A 15482-nucleotide genomic window follows, 5' to 3' on the forward strand; every position below is an offset into this window, starting at 1 on the left:
GCTGCTCATGTGTCTCCTCTCTGGCCTGTGTGCTTCTGAGGCTGTCCACTGGCCTCGCAGGGTGGGGCACATGCCTGATGAGGCCCTGCAGGTGTCCGTGCATGCTGAGAAAGTAACTGGGCACGTGGAAGCTCCCGCCCGCTGACCGCTCTGAGACCTGCGTCCAGCTCAGCCCTCGTGTTGCCATGCATCCCCGAGCAAGTCAGTCACCGCTCTGGGTCTCCTCCTCTCCGCTCTTACTGAGTCTGAGTTCTCAAGTCCCTGGGAACAGGAAGAAGGAAAGAGTCTCAAAAGAGGACCTACAGTGCGGAGACCATCTTCCAGGCCCTGTTCTAAGTACTTGGCGGGTATTACTTTATTCTCGCATTCACCCGATCAGAGAGGTACCACAGTTATCCCCATTTTACAGAGGGGGAAACCGAGGCACAAAAGAGGCAGGTGATGTGCCCCAGGGCGTGGGTCTAGCGAGTGCCAAGCCCTTGTAAGCCAGTTTCACCATGAGGAATCCTCGGGAACAGCTGAAAGGCCAGTAACCGGATCTGAGGGGTGGGCCAGAGAGGGTTGGGCCAGAGAGGGTTGGGCCAGAGAGGGGCGGGCCAGAGAGGGGCGGGCCTCAACGGGAAGGCTGGAGTGAGGAAAAGAGAAGCTGCTGGGGCTTGCCGGTGAGTTTCAGTTTCCTGGCTTTTGTAAGTTTCGGCTTCCAGACTCTCCCAGCTGAGCTGCTCTTTCTCCTCTGCTTGCTGCTCTGCCGTCCACTGTCACCTCGGCAGCCAGCAGGAACGATGGGAAACTGGCTGTCCAGTGTCAACCCAACATCCGTGATCTCAGTGCCCGCTCAGAGACTGGGCGACTACATCCAGGACTACCTGAGACCCTCTGAAGACTGTCAGAAACAGATCGACTTGGACGTGGACACCATCTGTGCTGCCCTGCAGGAAACTGAGGAGCTCCCCACGGTGACAAGTGTGGCCAAAGTGAGTCGGGGCTGGGGTCAGGCCTTCTGGGAGCCAGGATATTCCCTGGTCACTGAAAGGCAGAGTGACTTGGTGCTGAGCACCTACTGTGTGCCAGGCCCTGGGGGCACTCTATGTCCTCGTGTGCTCCCCCCACCCTCGAGTAAGAGGATGAGACACGGTGTCACGTTTAGGAGCACAGGCTCAGGAGCCGGCTCTGCCCCTACTGCTGTGTGACCCGGGGTAGGTTGCGTAACCTCTCTGTGCTTCTGTCTCTGAATCTGTAAAATGGGAGCAGAATACCACCCATCTGGAAGAGTTATGAGGCTTAAGCATATCATGCTCTCAGTTCAGGGCCTGGTACCTAGCTAGAGCTCAGTAAATTAACTGTGATTACTCACTGTCATTGTTTCTACTCTCCCCCATTTCCAGAGCAGTAAACCGAGGCTAAAGGACTTCAGTAAAACTACCCTAAAGTTGCTCTCTGGTTTTCCAGCAAGAGGGGCTTGGGGACTCTAACCAGTTAGAAACAGATGGTGTTATGGGCAAAACCACCAGGGCTGAGGCTGAAGAGTCTGGGCCTTTGGGGAAAAAGGGCTCTGGGAAGGTGCCAGGGTCCTGGGGGAGGGGGGGGGTTCGAGATCCTTCTCCCCCACCCCCACGCTCCGCAGCCCTGGAGACTCACCCCTCTGCCCTTGCACACGCCCAGTAGCCCCAGCAGTAAAGACACATGGACACTTGGTGCCTCCTCCTTTGGCCCGGGTGAGGAAACTGAAGCACAGGGAAGTCCCTCAGTACCCGGCCTCAGAGCTGGGGCCAGGCCCAAGCAGGAGCCCGCACTCCTAACCGCGGTACCGTCCTGCCTCTCGACCTGACTTTTTTTTTCTAATTAAAATAAAACATACCAAAAGAAAAGTGCGCAGAGCTAAGTGTGCAGTCTGTTTGGATTGGCACAAACAGCACACGTGTGCAACCTACACCCAAATCAAGAAGCACAACATCCCCAGCTCAGCGGAGCCCCTGGCCTCCCTCCCCTGCTGCTACCCCAACCCCAGGCAGCCGCTCCCCTGACTTCTGACAGCAGAGATTAGTTTCGTCAGTTTTTAAACTTCGTATACACGAAAGGTGGGCAACCACCCCAGTCTGCCTGGGACCGAGGGGTTTGCTGGAGGGCTAATGCTGAGTCAGCCAGACCAGGGGTCACCCTGTAGAAAAGAATCCATGCACTGTGTGGCTTTAGTGTGTGGCTTCTTTGGCCCACTCTGCTGATGGAGGGTCTGTTGTCGTGGGCAGGGTTTGTGTATCCTTTCGTGGCTGCAGAGTATTCCACTGGGTGGACACACCACATCTGTCCCTTCGAATGGTGGCAGTCAGTTGAGCTTCCTCCAGGGGGGCCTAGTCAGAAAGTATTGCAAATGGAAGCCTGCCACTCAACTTTAAGACTATGGTGACGTTTTGGGCTTTTGCTCAAATTAAGAAATACTACGGCTGCCCTGGCTGGTGTGGCTCAGTGGAGTGAGCGTCGGCCTGAGAACCAAAGCATCACCAGTTCGATTCCCAGTCAGGGCACATGCCTGGGTTGCAGGCCAGGTCCCCACGACCTGGCAACCACACATTGATGTTTCTATCCTCTTTTTCCCTCCTTTCCACTCTCTCTAAAAATAATTAATAAAATCTTTTTTTAAAAAAAGGTACTGCTGCCTGCTGGGGAGCCCCAGGACCCCACTGTTGCCTGCTGGGGAGCCCCATGACCCCCCCAAAGTGTCCAGAGTCTTACACCTGCTTCTCTGTTGCTGGCAGGGTGGCCTCTATGGCCGAAAAACAGTCTTAAGGGGAAAATCCTACGGTACCCTTATCATCTTCACGAGTGACCTTGGACAATTCCAGGATCAGACGAAGAAAAGCAAACATGAAATCCTCAACAAAATCTACAGGTGGCTGAAAGCCTCACAGCTTAAAGGGTTGGTAAGAGCCCAGATGGAGATCGAGCAGTCCAACAGTGGGCTCAGCATCCAGCTGTCCTCAGAATCGCAGACCATCATTTTTGCTGTGCTGCCTGCCTTCGATGCTGTGGGTGAGCCCTCCTGGGTGCATGGCGGAGTACAGGTTTGGGGGGGGGGTGTTGAGAGAGCAAAGTCAAAGAAAGGGGTGGCAGATAGAGAGCATTGGTGGTTTGTGAAGTAGGGGACCATAGATCTTCAAGAGAGGAGGAGGTTTCTTCTCTAGGACTTCTCCCCCACCTCCTCAACGACCTGGGAAAAAATGTTCTAGACTCTCGGGCAGAGCTTCTCAAATTGTGACATGCACACAAAGCACCTGGGAACCTTTTGAAAATGCAGGTTCTGGTTCAGGAGGCCAAGTGTAAGGCCCAAGACTTGGAATTTCAAACCAGCTCTATGATGCTGCTGCTCATCTGAGAATGTAGACTAGAGTAAGTGTTGGTTAGGGAAAGATAATGGGGCAAACACTTGGGAAAACTGCCGCTGGAGCAGGTTTTGGGAATCTGCCTTCTGACCAGGTCAACGTCTAGGCAAGGACCTTCCATGGGTGACTGGTTGGATGGATGGATGGATGGATGGATGGATGGATGATAGTTGGGCAGACAAATGATTGAATGAGTGGATCATTAAACTGGATGGAGGGATGGATGAAAAAGACTCAACATAATTAAAGCTTAGGATCAGGCACAGGTATATAAACACATATGTAATCACAAACTTAAATGCCGGAGCTCAAATTCAGCCCCTCATTAAGCAAAGGGGGAAACTTAAGAAAAGGAATGTTCCCAGGACCACACAGTCAGTTACTGACAGAACTAGAATAAAATCCCAGGCCTCCTAAGCCCCAGGCTAAGGTGCCTTTAGGGTGCACACACATGTGCACACACGCACATGCATATACACACCTTGATGGCTCACATTCACTGACAGGTGACCAGTTTCAAAGGAAGATGCACCAGTATGGAAGGTGGGCAGCCCTGAGTTCTTAACCTGGTCCCACTACTTACCCACTTTTGCCAACTGTAAGATCTGTAATTATGCAGGCCCTTCAGCACGGTAAGTGTTGAGAGTATGGGCCTGCCTCAAACAAGGGCTAGAGTCAAGCTGAAGAGACAAAGTATGACTCAGGATTCTTAGAAAATATGATGCTCTCCCCTCCTGTTGAGAGCACAGTGCTGGAAACCAGGCCAGAGCATCACTGGGTTGGCCCCATCATGCAAGGATGGTGTGAGGATGAGAAATAGCCTCTTCCTCCCATGTGGTACCCAGAAGCTACCACCAGGTGGTAGTAGAGCTGCACGCTCCAAACAAAGATCCCTTTCTAGAAGGAAACAATAGTCACCTTCTGAGAAAAGCAGCCTGCTGGGGAATTCTTCCATTACTTTCTTTGGTAAATATGAGCCTAACTAATCTGGCTTACTCTCCTCACCGATCCAAGCAGACTCGCTTCAACTCTGCATCTCTCTCCCCTGCTGTGTGCTACGACAGCTCTCTCCCTGGGGTCTTTGACCCAAAACAAGACTCTTCAACTTATTTGACTTCTTGGTGTTTCAGTTTCCTCATCTGTAAGTTATTGGTGAGGCTTGTCTATGTCACTGTCCATAAAGGACTTAGGTGTGCAAGAGATAGAACACCCCCAAAATGTTGCAGTGCAATTACCATTATTAAGCAAGATAGAATATTCTTTTCCTCAACCTCCTGTGTGCCAAGTGCCCAGAGCCATGCCTGGCTAATAGTAGGACATCAGGAAATATTGGAGTGAATGAAAAGAACACATTGGCTCCCATCCCCTGGCTGTTTATCTAAATACATTTATAAACAGTGGAGCTCAGCTAGCGAGAATGGGAACCTTTGGATTAAATTCTGTGAACTTTTGCCATCTTCTCATTGCGTTTTTTTTCCACAAATAAATCAACCTTAGTAGATATGATTTTGTATTAATATAGCACCTTCTCCAAGAACTAATACAATGCTTTACAGACATTGTATCTAAGCAGTCCCCCACAACGACCCTGTGAGGTCGGTTGTATTCCCATTTTACACGATCTGGAAACTGAAGGACAGAGAGGTTAAGTGACTTGCCCAAGGTCACACAGTTAAATCCACTGAAGAGCCAAGGCCTGAGCACCTCAGCCACCTAGCTCCCGGTTAAATATCTTATGAAAAGATTCTTAATGAAAGTACCTTTAAAGAAAGTATCAAGAGAAGTATGTTATGAACATGAGGTCTTTCCACCACCACCAAGAGGGGAAAGAATCCACACACATGGTTCAAGGCAGTTAGCTCTGCACCTCCCCCTTGCCTCCTTTCCCTTTGCTTTCTTTTCTTCCAGGGGTAGGCCGATGCCGTCTTTTGAAGAAACTGTCTCTTCCCTACTCATCGGAAACTCCTCCTTTCTCACTGATAATTGTATTCCTCCTCCTCCATTTCGTTCTGTAGATCTTGTCTTAAGCCAGCTTCATAGCACTTGCATGACAGTCTTTTCGACTGTATTTTATTATTGAGCAAGGCAAGCCACACCTCTGTCTGTGCAAACCTGGCCGCTCACAGAGGAAGCAGGTTGCCATCCATCCACACCTGACCACAATGGTCGGTAATCACCTTTGTGAGGGAAGTCCTTTTTCTCTTTCATGCCAGGCGTAAGTGAGAAGCCCAGCCCCTGGACCTACCGAGAGCTCAAAAGAACCCTGGATAAGACAGAAGCCAGCCCGGGCGAGTTCTCAATCTGCTTCACAAAACTCCAGCAGAATTTTTTTAACGACCGTCCCAGGAAGCTGAAGGACTTGATCCTCTTGGTAATAGACTGGTATCTACAGGTAAGTTCAAATCTCTCACTATCACCCTTTTCCTTTGGATCAAGATGACTTACAATCTGGTTCAGTACAACAATCTTACGTACGCAGTCCAATGCATGCACACACACACACACGCACACACACGCGCGCACACACCCCACCCAGATCAAAATAGGGCACGTTTCCCACACCCTAGGCACCTGTCTGAAGCCCACTCCTGGCTAAGAGTCCCCCAAACGGCCCACCCTCCCAAAAGCTGTCACCCCAGATTCATTTAGCTTGTCTTTCACCAGATAGAAATGGAAACATACTGTATGTTCTTTGTGTCTGCCATCTTCTGTTCAACATCATGTCTGAGAGATTGCTCCATGTTGGTGCATGTGGTTGCCATTTTTCAGTGTTTTATGCTATCCCATCATACACCCATACCACCCAGTGATCCATCCCGCTGCTGAGGGCCATTCAGGTCATTTCCAGGCCGGGGCTGTTATAAATTAGGTGACTGTGGACATCCCCCACGTGTGTTTTTGTGAATTGAAGCGCTCCTTCCTCTTGGGTAGATGTAGGAGTAGAATTGCTGGGTTATAAGGTGTATGTGATGAAAACATGTGTGTGTACACATGGCAAGTACATGTGTGTGCACACATGTGTGCCAAATGAGAGTTATGTACATACTTAACTTTAGGAAACGCTGCCAAATATAGACAAGCCCTGGCTTATGGTGGTTCAAATTAAGATTCTTTACTATGATGGTGGGAAAGTGATAGGCATTCCAAAGAAACTGTATTTTGAATTTTGACCTTTTCTTGGTCTGAGAATATGCAACTCATGTCCTCTTGTGCTGGTGGACGGTGGCAGCAGCCTCAGTTCCCAGCATGCCTTGGGGCCACAGGGGTGAACAACCGATACTCTTCAGTGTGCTGTGTGGTCAGTCGTCTTTGGATACCGTATTCTGTGTTTTCACACCCCATCCTGTCCACAAAACACCCACCTATCTCCTACTTCTGAGGAAAAGGAAAGGAAGGCAATGACTCTTGAGATGAAACTCAAGATCATTGCCCAACTGTAAGAGGTGTGAGCACGTGTAAGGAAGACTGGGCTAAGCTCTCACATTCAGTAAGTCAATTGTATTAGATGCATTGTTACTTGTGATACGTTCAACTGACAGTGGGTTTATTGGGCGGCAACTGCACTGTCGTTGGGCAGCATCTGTAGTTTTCCCAAATGACACTTCCATCAGTAATGGGTAACCCTTTCAGGAGCTCCACATCCTTGTCATCACGTGATACTGTCAGTCTGTCAAGTTTTAAGCATGGTGTCATTTTAGTCCTTGGTTGGGAACAGGGGCTTCTTATAGACACCTGGTGTCTTGATTTCAGACCCCTCATGTGGGAAGAGCTGGGTCCCCAAATTAGCGCTGCCCCTTCCCCCTCCCACAGTGCCAGAAAAAGATGAAGGACATGCCCAAACTGCCCCTGTACGCCCTGGAGCTGCTTACCGTCTATGCCTGGGAACAGGGATGTGGGGCAGAAGACTTTGATCTAGTTGAAGGCATCAGAACTGTCTTGGGGCTAATCATGCGGCACGAGGAGCTATGTGTCTATTGGACAGTCAACTACGACTTTGAGGACGTGACCACCCGGAACATCATGCTGAACCAGATCCGATCCCCAAGGTACCAGGCGTCCATGGTCCTCTCTCTTTACCTCTTTGCTCTGCATGCCAGGCTGTTCCCTGTCAGAAGGAGAGCTTGGCGCTGTCCTCCCCAGCCCAGGGGACACCCCAAGAATGCCAGCAGCACTGGGGAGGAGGGCGAAACGAGGCCTGTCAGAGGGAAACTTGACCAATGCTTTTCATGTTCCAAGTCATCATCATGTTTAATGCCCAAAATAAACACTTGAGAGGTACTTCCCTTTCTAGAAGAGGCTAAAAAGAGAAGAAAGGTCAGCAGGAAGAGACCCTCTTATTACATTATTAATTGAACGTCTCTGTTAAGCAGAAGGCACAGGACCAGCTAGATAAAGTGCCTCAGCAATGGAGAGAAACTACAGGAGTTAAAATCCAGGCGACCAGAAGCCCAGCCCAGGCCTCTTCCCCAGAACTCATTTCCCCTCCCACAAGCAGCCCAATTGACCTTTTTTTTTTGGTAATTTAATGGAATTTACAGGCCAGTAATCTTGGATCCAACTAACCCGACCAATAACGTGAGCCAAGATAAAACATGCTGGCTGCTGCTAAAAGAAGAAGCTCAATTCTGGTTGTCTTCTCCCAGCCTGAGAGACTTACCTGGACCACCTTGGAACGTTCTGGTGAGAGGGCTTTCCAAATACAGCTCGTGTCGTGCTTTGGGGGTGGGGGCCCCCTGAACCCAGACTGCAGCCTTACTCACGGTGGCGCTCCTTCACCTTCCGCAGCCAACGCCGCTTCACGAGACGCCGGGCCATCGTCTGGATGCATTCATCAAGTTCTTTCTGCAGCCCAACCAGACTTTCCTAGACCAGATGAGTAGCGCTGTTGACATCATCTGCAGGTTCCTCAGGGAAGAATGCTTTCAGCGCTCAACTACAAAGGTTCAGAAGTCTGTCAAGGTGAGCCTGGCCTTTCCCTCCAAGGGTGTTGCTTAGCAGGGTGCCAAATGGTTTCTAGAGCTCTGAAATGCTCGGCCGCAGCAGAGGCTTAAGGGCAAAGGACGAGGAAGGGAAGCTGGTGAGGTCGGCTACTAGGATACTGATTTTCGGGGCCAGCGTGGTCGTGGTGGACTGCGTACATCATCAGCAACGCACTTTTGATTCTGTAAGCATCCTTGGGCTGCGGGCATCCTTGGCGGTCTCTGGCTTGTAGCTGCATCGCTCAGATCTCGGCCTCCGTCTTCCCAGCACCTTCTCCCTCTGTTTTCTCCCTTTCTCTACTCTGTCATTGGATTTAGGGCGCACAGAACTCTAATTTCACTAAATCTACAAAGACCCTTTTTCCAAATAAGATCACGTTCACGCTTTCCCACCGAATGTAGTTTTGGGGAGCCTCTGTGCAAACCACTGCAGATGCCAAGCTCAGTGTATATGGAACCAACGAGTGGCCTCCCTATTGTTTCAGTCACTGGAGACCGATCCCTCCCTCCACTGAGCTAGAGATTCAGTGGATCGGATCATTCTTGTCCATGGCCCAAAGGCCGGGCGTTGATGCCCTTCCCTCTGTCTGCATGAATGAATTGGGTTGGAAGAGGGATTAATTGGGGATCTGTAGACAGGAAACAGAACACCGTCCTCTCGTCCCTAACCTGCATAGCCAGGCATTTCCTACCCGTCACCCGAGGAGTTGTGCCCACAGACAGAGCTCCTGAAAAGACAGCCGGCCGGCTGCTCACGTAGGGGTTGCCGGAGCAGGACCAGCGAGCCAAGAACCGTTTTTACATGTTTCACGAGTTGTTGAAGGGATAGGGGAAGGCCCAGGAGGAGGGCAGGGGAGGAGGCAGGAAGGGGGAAGAAAGAGGAGAAGCCCGTTTTAAGTTTGCCAGCCTGTGCCCCTAAATTGTGAAAACTCACCCAGTGATGCCCAGACTGCAGGAGAAAAACGGGTGAATGAGGGAACAGATGAGGACTTTCAACGTAAGGACTGCATGTCGGTGGATTTCTCTCAGGTCACAGGTGACAGGGGAGAGTAATGGGGGAAATGGGGATAACTGTAATGAACTACAATAAAAAAATTTTTTTAATGCAAAAAGAATTCAAAGTGAAATCGCATTAGGAGACGTCTTTAGGAAGCTGACTTGAGAAGGTCGTGTATATCTGTCAGTTGTTCTTGTATAAATAAGCGCCTCAAAGGGTGTGAGAATAACCACCTCTGGAAGCCTCTTATTCTATTCATGTGAAAAATGAAAAAGTCTGCTTTGGACTCAGCCCTCACGGGACCCCAACTCAGAATCTACCCGGGGCGGGGAGGGCAACCTGGTTACTTACTCCAACTGGCGGGGGCCCCTGGGGGTGAGGGGCTCGCGGTGTAGGGGACGCCGCCTCAGCTCGCCTTTGCTCACTAGGGAGGCTCGACCAGCAAAGGCACCGCTCTCAAGACGGGCTCCGACGCGGACATCGTCCTGTTCATTGACTCACTTGAAAGCTACGTCTCCCAGAAAACCAAGAGAAGCCACTTCATCGGGGAAATCCGCAAACAGCTCGAAGCCCTTCAGGGGCGAGGAGACCAGAAGTTTAAAGTGAAGTTCGAGATTTCGAAACGGGACAACCCCAGGGTGCTGAGCTTCTCTCTCAAATCCAAAGACCTCAGCGACAGTGTTGACTTTGACGTGCTGCCGGCATATGACGCGCTAGGTGAGACTCCCCATACCTTAGCTTCCGGGGCGGGGAGGATAGGGATGACGGTGAGAGGGGGCGGAGGAAAAGCCACGGGACTTAACAGGGGGCCGTGGGTCCAGGGCCCCCAGCAGGTGGCGTTCATAATAGCGGCAGCACAGCAGGCTCCAGCCTTAATCCACGGCTGCGCTGTCCACGGCTGCAGTTACCTGCGATCAGCCATGGCCGGAGAATATGAAATGGAAAATTCCAGAAATAAGCAGTGCATATGTTTCCCATTGCATGCCCTTCTGAATAGCGTGGTGACATCTCGCTCCGTCCAGCCTAGACTGACTCCTCCCCTTGTCCAGTGTCTCCGCACTGTCTACACTCCCCACCCATTGGTGGCTTAGGAGCCACCCGGGTCCTCAGACTGACTGCCATGGTGTCACAGTGCGTGTGTTCACGCCACCCTTATTTTACTCCATAGTGTCCCCAAAGCGCAAGAGTAGTGAGGCTGACAGTTCAGATATGCCAGAGAGGGGCATAAAGGTCTGTACGTGTAGGAAAACGCATAGTATGGGTGGTATCTTAGAGCGTGTCCCCCACGGGTGAGGGAGAGCCTTCCAGGCCTTAACGCCTGTATACGTTTTCATTCCTCACTTAAGTACCCCAGGACGTCCAGGACTCACGTCTTACTCTCACATGGTGTCATTCAAAATATCTATCAAAGACTGGGCTACACAGGAGCTCCTCACACATGGATCGGTGAAACGCTTCAAGTATTAGTGAAAGAAATGAAAGAACAGGCTGTGGGAGGAATTCTGAAGCAGAGACAAGAAACCTGGGTGCTCAGCTTCAATCTCAGGCAGACAAGCCCCTTACAAATTCAGTTCATGGGTGACAGAAACATAAAGGGGTATTGAAAGAAACCAAGGCTATTTCAGGCGTTTCCCAAACCCAAATCACAAAGACCTAGAGCCTTCCCGCTGAAGGGTTCTTAGTGTCTCTCAGAGAAAAATTAACAGTAAGATTGGGGGTTGGCTAACATTTTTTTTTTAAGCAAGAGCAAATCTTTTCAGCTTTAAGGACCATACAGTACCTGTCACAACTACACAGCTCTACCATTTGTAGCTAGACAGCGGCCATAGATAACGCATTGACACACAGGATGGCAATTTTAATAAAACTTTATTTACAACAAGCAGTTGGCCAGATTTAACCTGGGGGCCATACTTAGCTAACTCCTGTTTCAACATCGTCCAAAAGATCTCTCTGCAATATAGGAATATTCTCTATCTCTGCTGTATATCTATTGAGAGCTTGAGATGTGGCTAGTGCCACTGAGAAATTAAATTTTTAATTTGATTTTCCTTTATTAATTTGAATGCAAATAGCCCCCCTGTGGGCTGACAGCTACCACACTGGACACTACCAAACCAGATAATATTTTAATAATACCATTGGTACTCATACAGGCCACGTCCTTTGTTTAAATATCTCATCACCCTGAGATGCTCCCAGCATCTCAGACACACACTGATAGAATGCAATGGAATTTCTCAAAATTAAACTACATGTGTCAAAAACATTTTAAAAGCTGTTACTTTCTGTACACATGGAGGCATGAGGTAAATCTCTCTCCCCCTTGCTAGGTCAAGTGCGAGCTGGCTTTAGACCCAGCCCCAGCGTCTACACTGAGCTCATCTCCCTGTATAAAAGCTCCAACTTCACGGGGGGAGAATTTTCTACCTGTTTTACGGAGCTGCAGCGTAACTTCGTTATATCTCGGCCCACGAAACTGAAGGATTTAATTCGCCTGATAAAGCACTGGTACAAACAGGTACATACTGGTCTGGTAAAGCCAGCACCGGGGGCTGGACGGTCACAGGGCAACTGTCCTCTTCTGGATCCTGAGGATCTTCATGGAGGATGCCCATCCCTAACCCCTCTGAGCTGTGTCGGGTGTAGAGCGCCTCCTACCGTTGAAGCTGCCACCTGACGTTTATTTTTGCCCTGGCTCCGGCGCCCAAGCAGTCCTGCAGGAATCTAAGTTATGCGGCCTGCGGAGGGCCGGTGACACTGGGCTTTGCTTGTCCACAAGTCACCAGCCTGGCTCTCCCGGGGCTCAGTGGCGCCCATAACCGAGAGACACGGGCGCTCCCGTCCTGGAAGGCGGGCTGCGGCTGCAGGCGGCAAGGGAGGCTGCGTGTCCCTGGGGACTGCTTAGCCCGCCGCCACTCCCATCGCCTCTCGCGTGCAGGGTGGTTTTCACGACCACAAACACCCAGCACGACGTCAGCTCTTGCCTGGGGTGTCTCCTTTCTGAGTCCAGCTCCCTGCAGCCTGAGGTGAAGCCTGAGCTCCGTGGTCCCCACCGCAGAACCCTAGAGAAGCCGTTCCACGCCCCGCTCCGCGGGCTGCGCGGCTCAGGTGGCTTCACTCCCCCGAGCCTCGGGGCTTCACCCAAAATGGCAACCACAACGCCTGCCTCGTAGGGCGCTGGGGAGATTGGGAACAGCGGGGGTGACATGCCTGGCCCCGTAACTGGCACGCAGTGGGTTGTGAGTAAGTGGGAGCCGGAGTGTGGCTCTAGGAAGTCATCAGGGGCCGGAGCACAGCCAAGGACGCTGCACCTGCAGCCCACGGGAGGCTAAGTGAACACCTGCCACCCTGCGCTGCTCAGACCTCCCAGTCCCACCCACGCGGGACTCAGGGGCCTGCTGGGGCTCCAAGAGTCCTTAATGCCCAGTGTGCGCCGCCCCCTGCCTTGACCAGTGTCCTCTGTTGGTCCCCCTCTCCCTTCAGTGTGAAAGGAAACTGAAGAAAAAGGGGTCTCTGCCCCCCAAGTACGCCCTGGAGCTGCTCACCGTCCACGCCTGGGAGCACGGCAGTGGAGTGGAGGATTTTGACACCGCTGAAGGTTTCCGGACGGTCCTGGAGTTGGTCACCCGGTATCAGCAGCTCTGTATCTTCTGGACGGTCAATTACGACTTTGAGGATAAGACCATGAAGAGATTCCTGCTGACCCAGATCCAGAGAACCAGGTGCCCTGGACCCCACCCCCCTCCTTTTCTTAACCTGAGTCCTTCCAACACCATCTCAGCGGTGTGGACCTCCTGTGGGGTCATGACTCCTCATCCTCCTGTGAAGCGGGCGGTGAAGCGGGGCGCGCTAGCCAGCAAGACTGCCCAAAGTCTCAGGAGGCAGGAGAAAATGTCCCCCAGAAGGAACAGAGAAGCAAGGACCCAGGCTCCAGGCCCCTGCATGGCCTTCATCTCTCTAGGTCAGAAGGAAAAGCGTGGGTTCATCAGCAGGACCAAGAGGCATTGCAAGCGTGTCCCTGAGAAGTAACGATGTCACTCAGAGTCTGATTTATCCTACAGGCTTTTTATTAAGTCAGGTTTTGTCTACCTTTTCAGACCCGCGCCCCGTAAAACCTTTATCCTTCATGAATTAAAAGGAATCTTAGCTATCTGCTCAGAGCCACCAGCAAGGGACAAAAACAGTGGAAGCAAAAGAAAAGGAAAGGGAGAAAAGAAAGGAGTACTGAGAAGGTGGAGAGGAGAAGACAGAGAGGACAAGGTGCCCTGGGTTGCCTCCCATGGGTGTAGTCGACTTAGCAATGTTATATTTGGTTCAATTATACATCACAGTCCAGCTGGCCTGGCATGCGAAAGATGTTTGTAGAATGCCTTCCTGTCTGTAATAATTAAGCAGCTTTCAAAATATTTTTGACAAAAATAATTTAAGTCTAGGAAATGACTTCGCACAGAATTGGTACCTTTGAATTCCTGACATCTAAGAGATAAGGAAGCGTTGTTTTATTGACGAGAGGAGAACGGCCCCACCCCCCGAGACCCCCGGTTCTAAGCGGCACCCCTCTCATGCCTTCCAACCCTCCTGCAGGCCTGTGATCTTGGACCCAGCCGATCCTACTGGCGACGTGGGTGGAGGGCAGCGTTGGTGCTGGCATTTTCTAGCACAAGAAGCCACCGAATGGCTGTCCTTCTCTATGTGCTTCAGAGATGGAACTGGAGCTGCCATACCACCGTGGAACGTGCCCGTAAGAATAACCGAAAGGAAGTGTCATCTGGAGATTTCCCTGTGACAGGCTCAGATCAAAAAGCTTCTCCTGTTGTCGCAACTGGAATTTACTCAGCTACAAAGGACAGATGCGCAACTCAGGAGTTTAAGCAATTGGGTCCCCCCCCATTATAGGAAATCTTCAGGCAGGCAATCCAGGCCTCTTCCGACCGCCCCATCGTGCTTCACAAACAGTTAATCCGCCGCCGAACCGTGAGCACTGAGGGCCGGAGGTTTCTTTGTGCTGGGGGCCATCTTGGCCGATACGCGATACTGAGCAGCATCCCTGGCCTCTACCCACTACATGTCCGTAGAAGTCCCCCTCCCATGTGACAATGTCTCCAGACATTTCCTCTGGGCCTCCAGGTGACGGGTTCACAGTCTAGGCAGGAAGAACAGAAAGGGAAAGATACCTACCCAAGGGCATCTCATCAGAAGCCTCATCCAGCACATTCGCCTGTATTTCATGGCCCAGGACTGTCACGGGGCTGCCTGCTAACTTAACAGTGGCTCCAACGTGGGGAGGGTCAGCAACCAAGAGTGTGTTTCAACCTGTCCAAAGTGCCCCTCCTACCAAGACGCTTGCCACCAGGTACACTTGGTTCTCCCACCAGGCTCTTTCTCAAGGAGCTTTCAAAGCAGGGCTTCTCAGCCTCGGCGCCCCTGGCATCTTGAGCCAGGAGGCCAGCTGATTCTCGGTTGCAGGGGCCTGAGCTGTGCATGAGAGGATGTTGAGCAGCATCCCGAGTCTTCGCCCACTCAGTCCACCCAGCTGTGACCATTACGAGTCTCAAGACATTGCCTCATGTCCTATGGGGGGCAAAACCGCCTGCTCTGAAAGGAGCCCCCACCCCACTCCAGGGTTAGCTTTAGTTACCAAGGTCTACGCTGTCAACGAGTACCCCCAAATTATCCCTGGTGGTCGTTAACCCTCTGAGACACACTTCCTTCTTTTTTTTTCTCCTGTTTTAACCAATGGTTTCAACTGCTTAGGACATGTATTATTCTCACACCTTTCTAGACGGAACAGACGCCAGAAAGCTGTGGGGCCAATACACACCCTAATGTCAGTGAAATATTCTCATCCGCGAGTCGTGGGATCCGAGACTGAAAATGCTAGAAGAACCTTCTGGAGGTCACCTGGCCGCTGCTTTTGCAGAACCCGCTGGCTGCGTGGAGGTGTATCCCAGACCCACTCCCCCCGCCCTTGCTTCCGCTGCCCCTCTGCATGCCGCCACTGCCGCACCCTTCTCCTAGAGTCTGGCCAAGCCGCGCCTTGCTCGACGCTCACTCCGCGGGAGCCTCATTAAAAATATTTGCTCTCATCCACAGTTTGTCAATCAGCTCCTTCCTTTTCCTTCAACT

At 51.4% G+C, this 15482-nt stretch overlaps 1 protein-coding gene across 1 annotated transcript; it reads left to right on the forward strand.

Annotated features, from left to right (window-relative positions):
- The first annotated feature begins 748 nt into the window (after positions 1 to 748).
- On the forward strand, positions 749 to 15234 carry OAS2 (2'-5'-oligoadenylate synthetase 2). The gene is made up of 11 exons (XM_054594362.1): positions 749 to 974; positions 2754 to 3027; positions 5591 to 5769; positions 7188 to 7423; positions 7916 to 8057; positions 8163 to 8336; positions 9782 to 10070; positions 11687 to 11874; positions 12840 to 13078; positions 13941 to 14097; positions 15139 to 15234. The coding sequence occupies exons 1-11, from the start codon at positions 783 to 785 to the stop codon at positions 15226 to 15228; spliced, it is 2160 nt and encodes a 719-aa protein (XP_054450337.1). The 5' UTR covers positions 749 to 782; the 3' UTR covers positions 15229 to 15234.
- The last annotated feature ends 248 nt before the right edge of the window (positions 15235 to 15482 follow it).

The sequence above is a fragment of the Pteronotus mesoamericanus genome, unplaced genomic scaffold, assembly GCF_021234165.1.
Source record: "Pteronotus mesoamericanus isolate MK-2021 breed Mesoamerican mustached bat unplaced genomic scaffold, CSHL_Meso_final scaffold_507, whole genome shotgun sequence".
Taxonomy (NCBI): domain Eukaryota; kingdom Metazoa; phylum Chordata; class Mammalia; order Chiroptera; family Mormoopidae; genus Pteronotus; species Pteronotus mesoamericanus.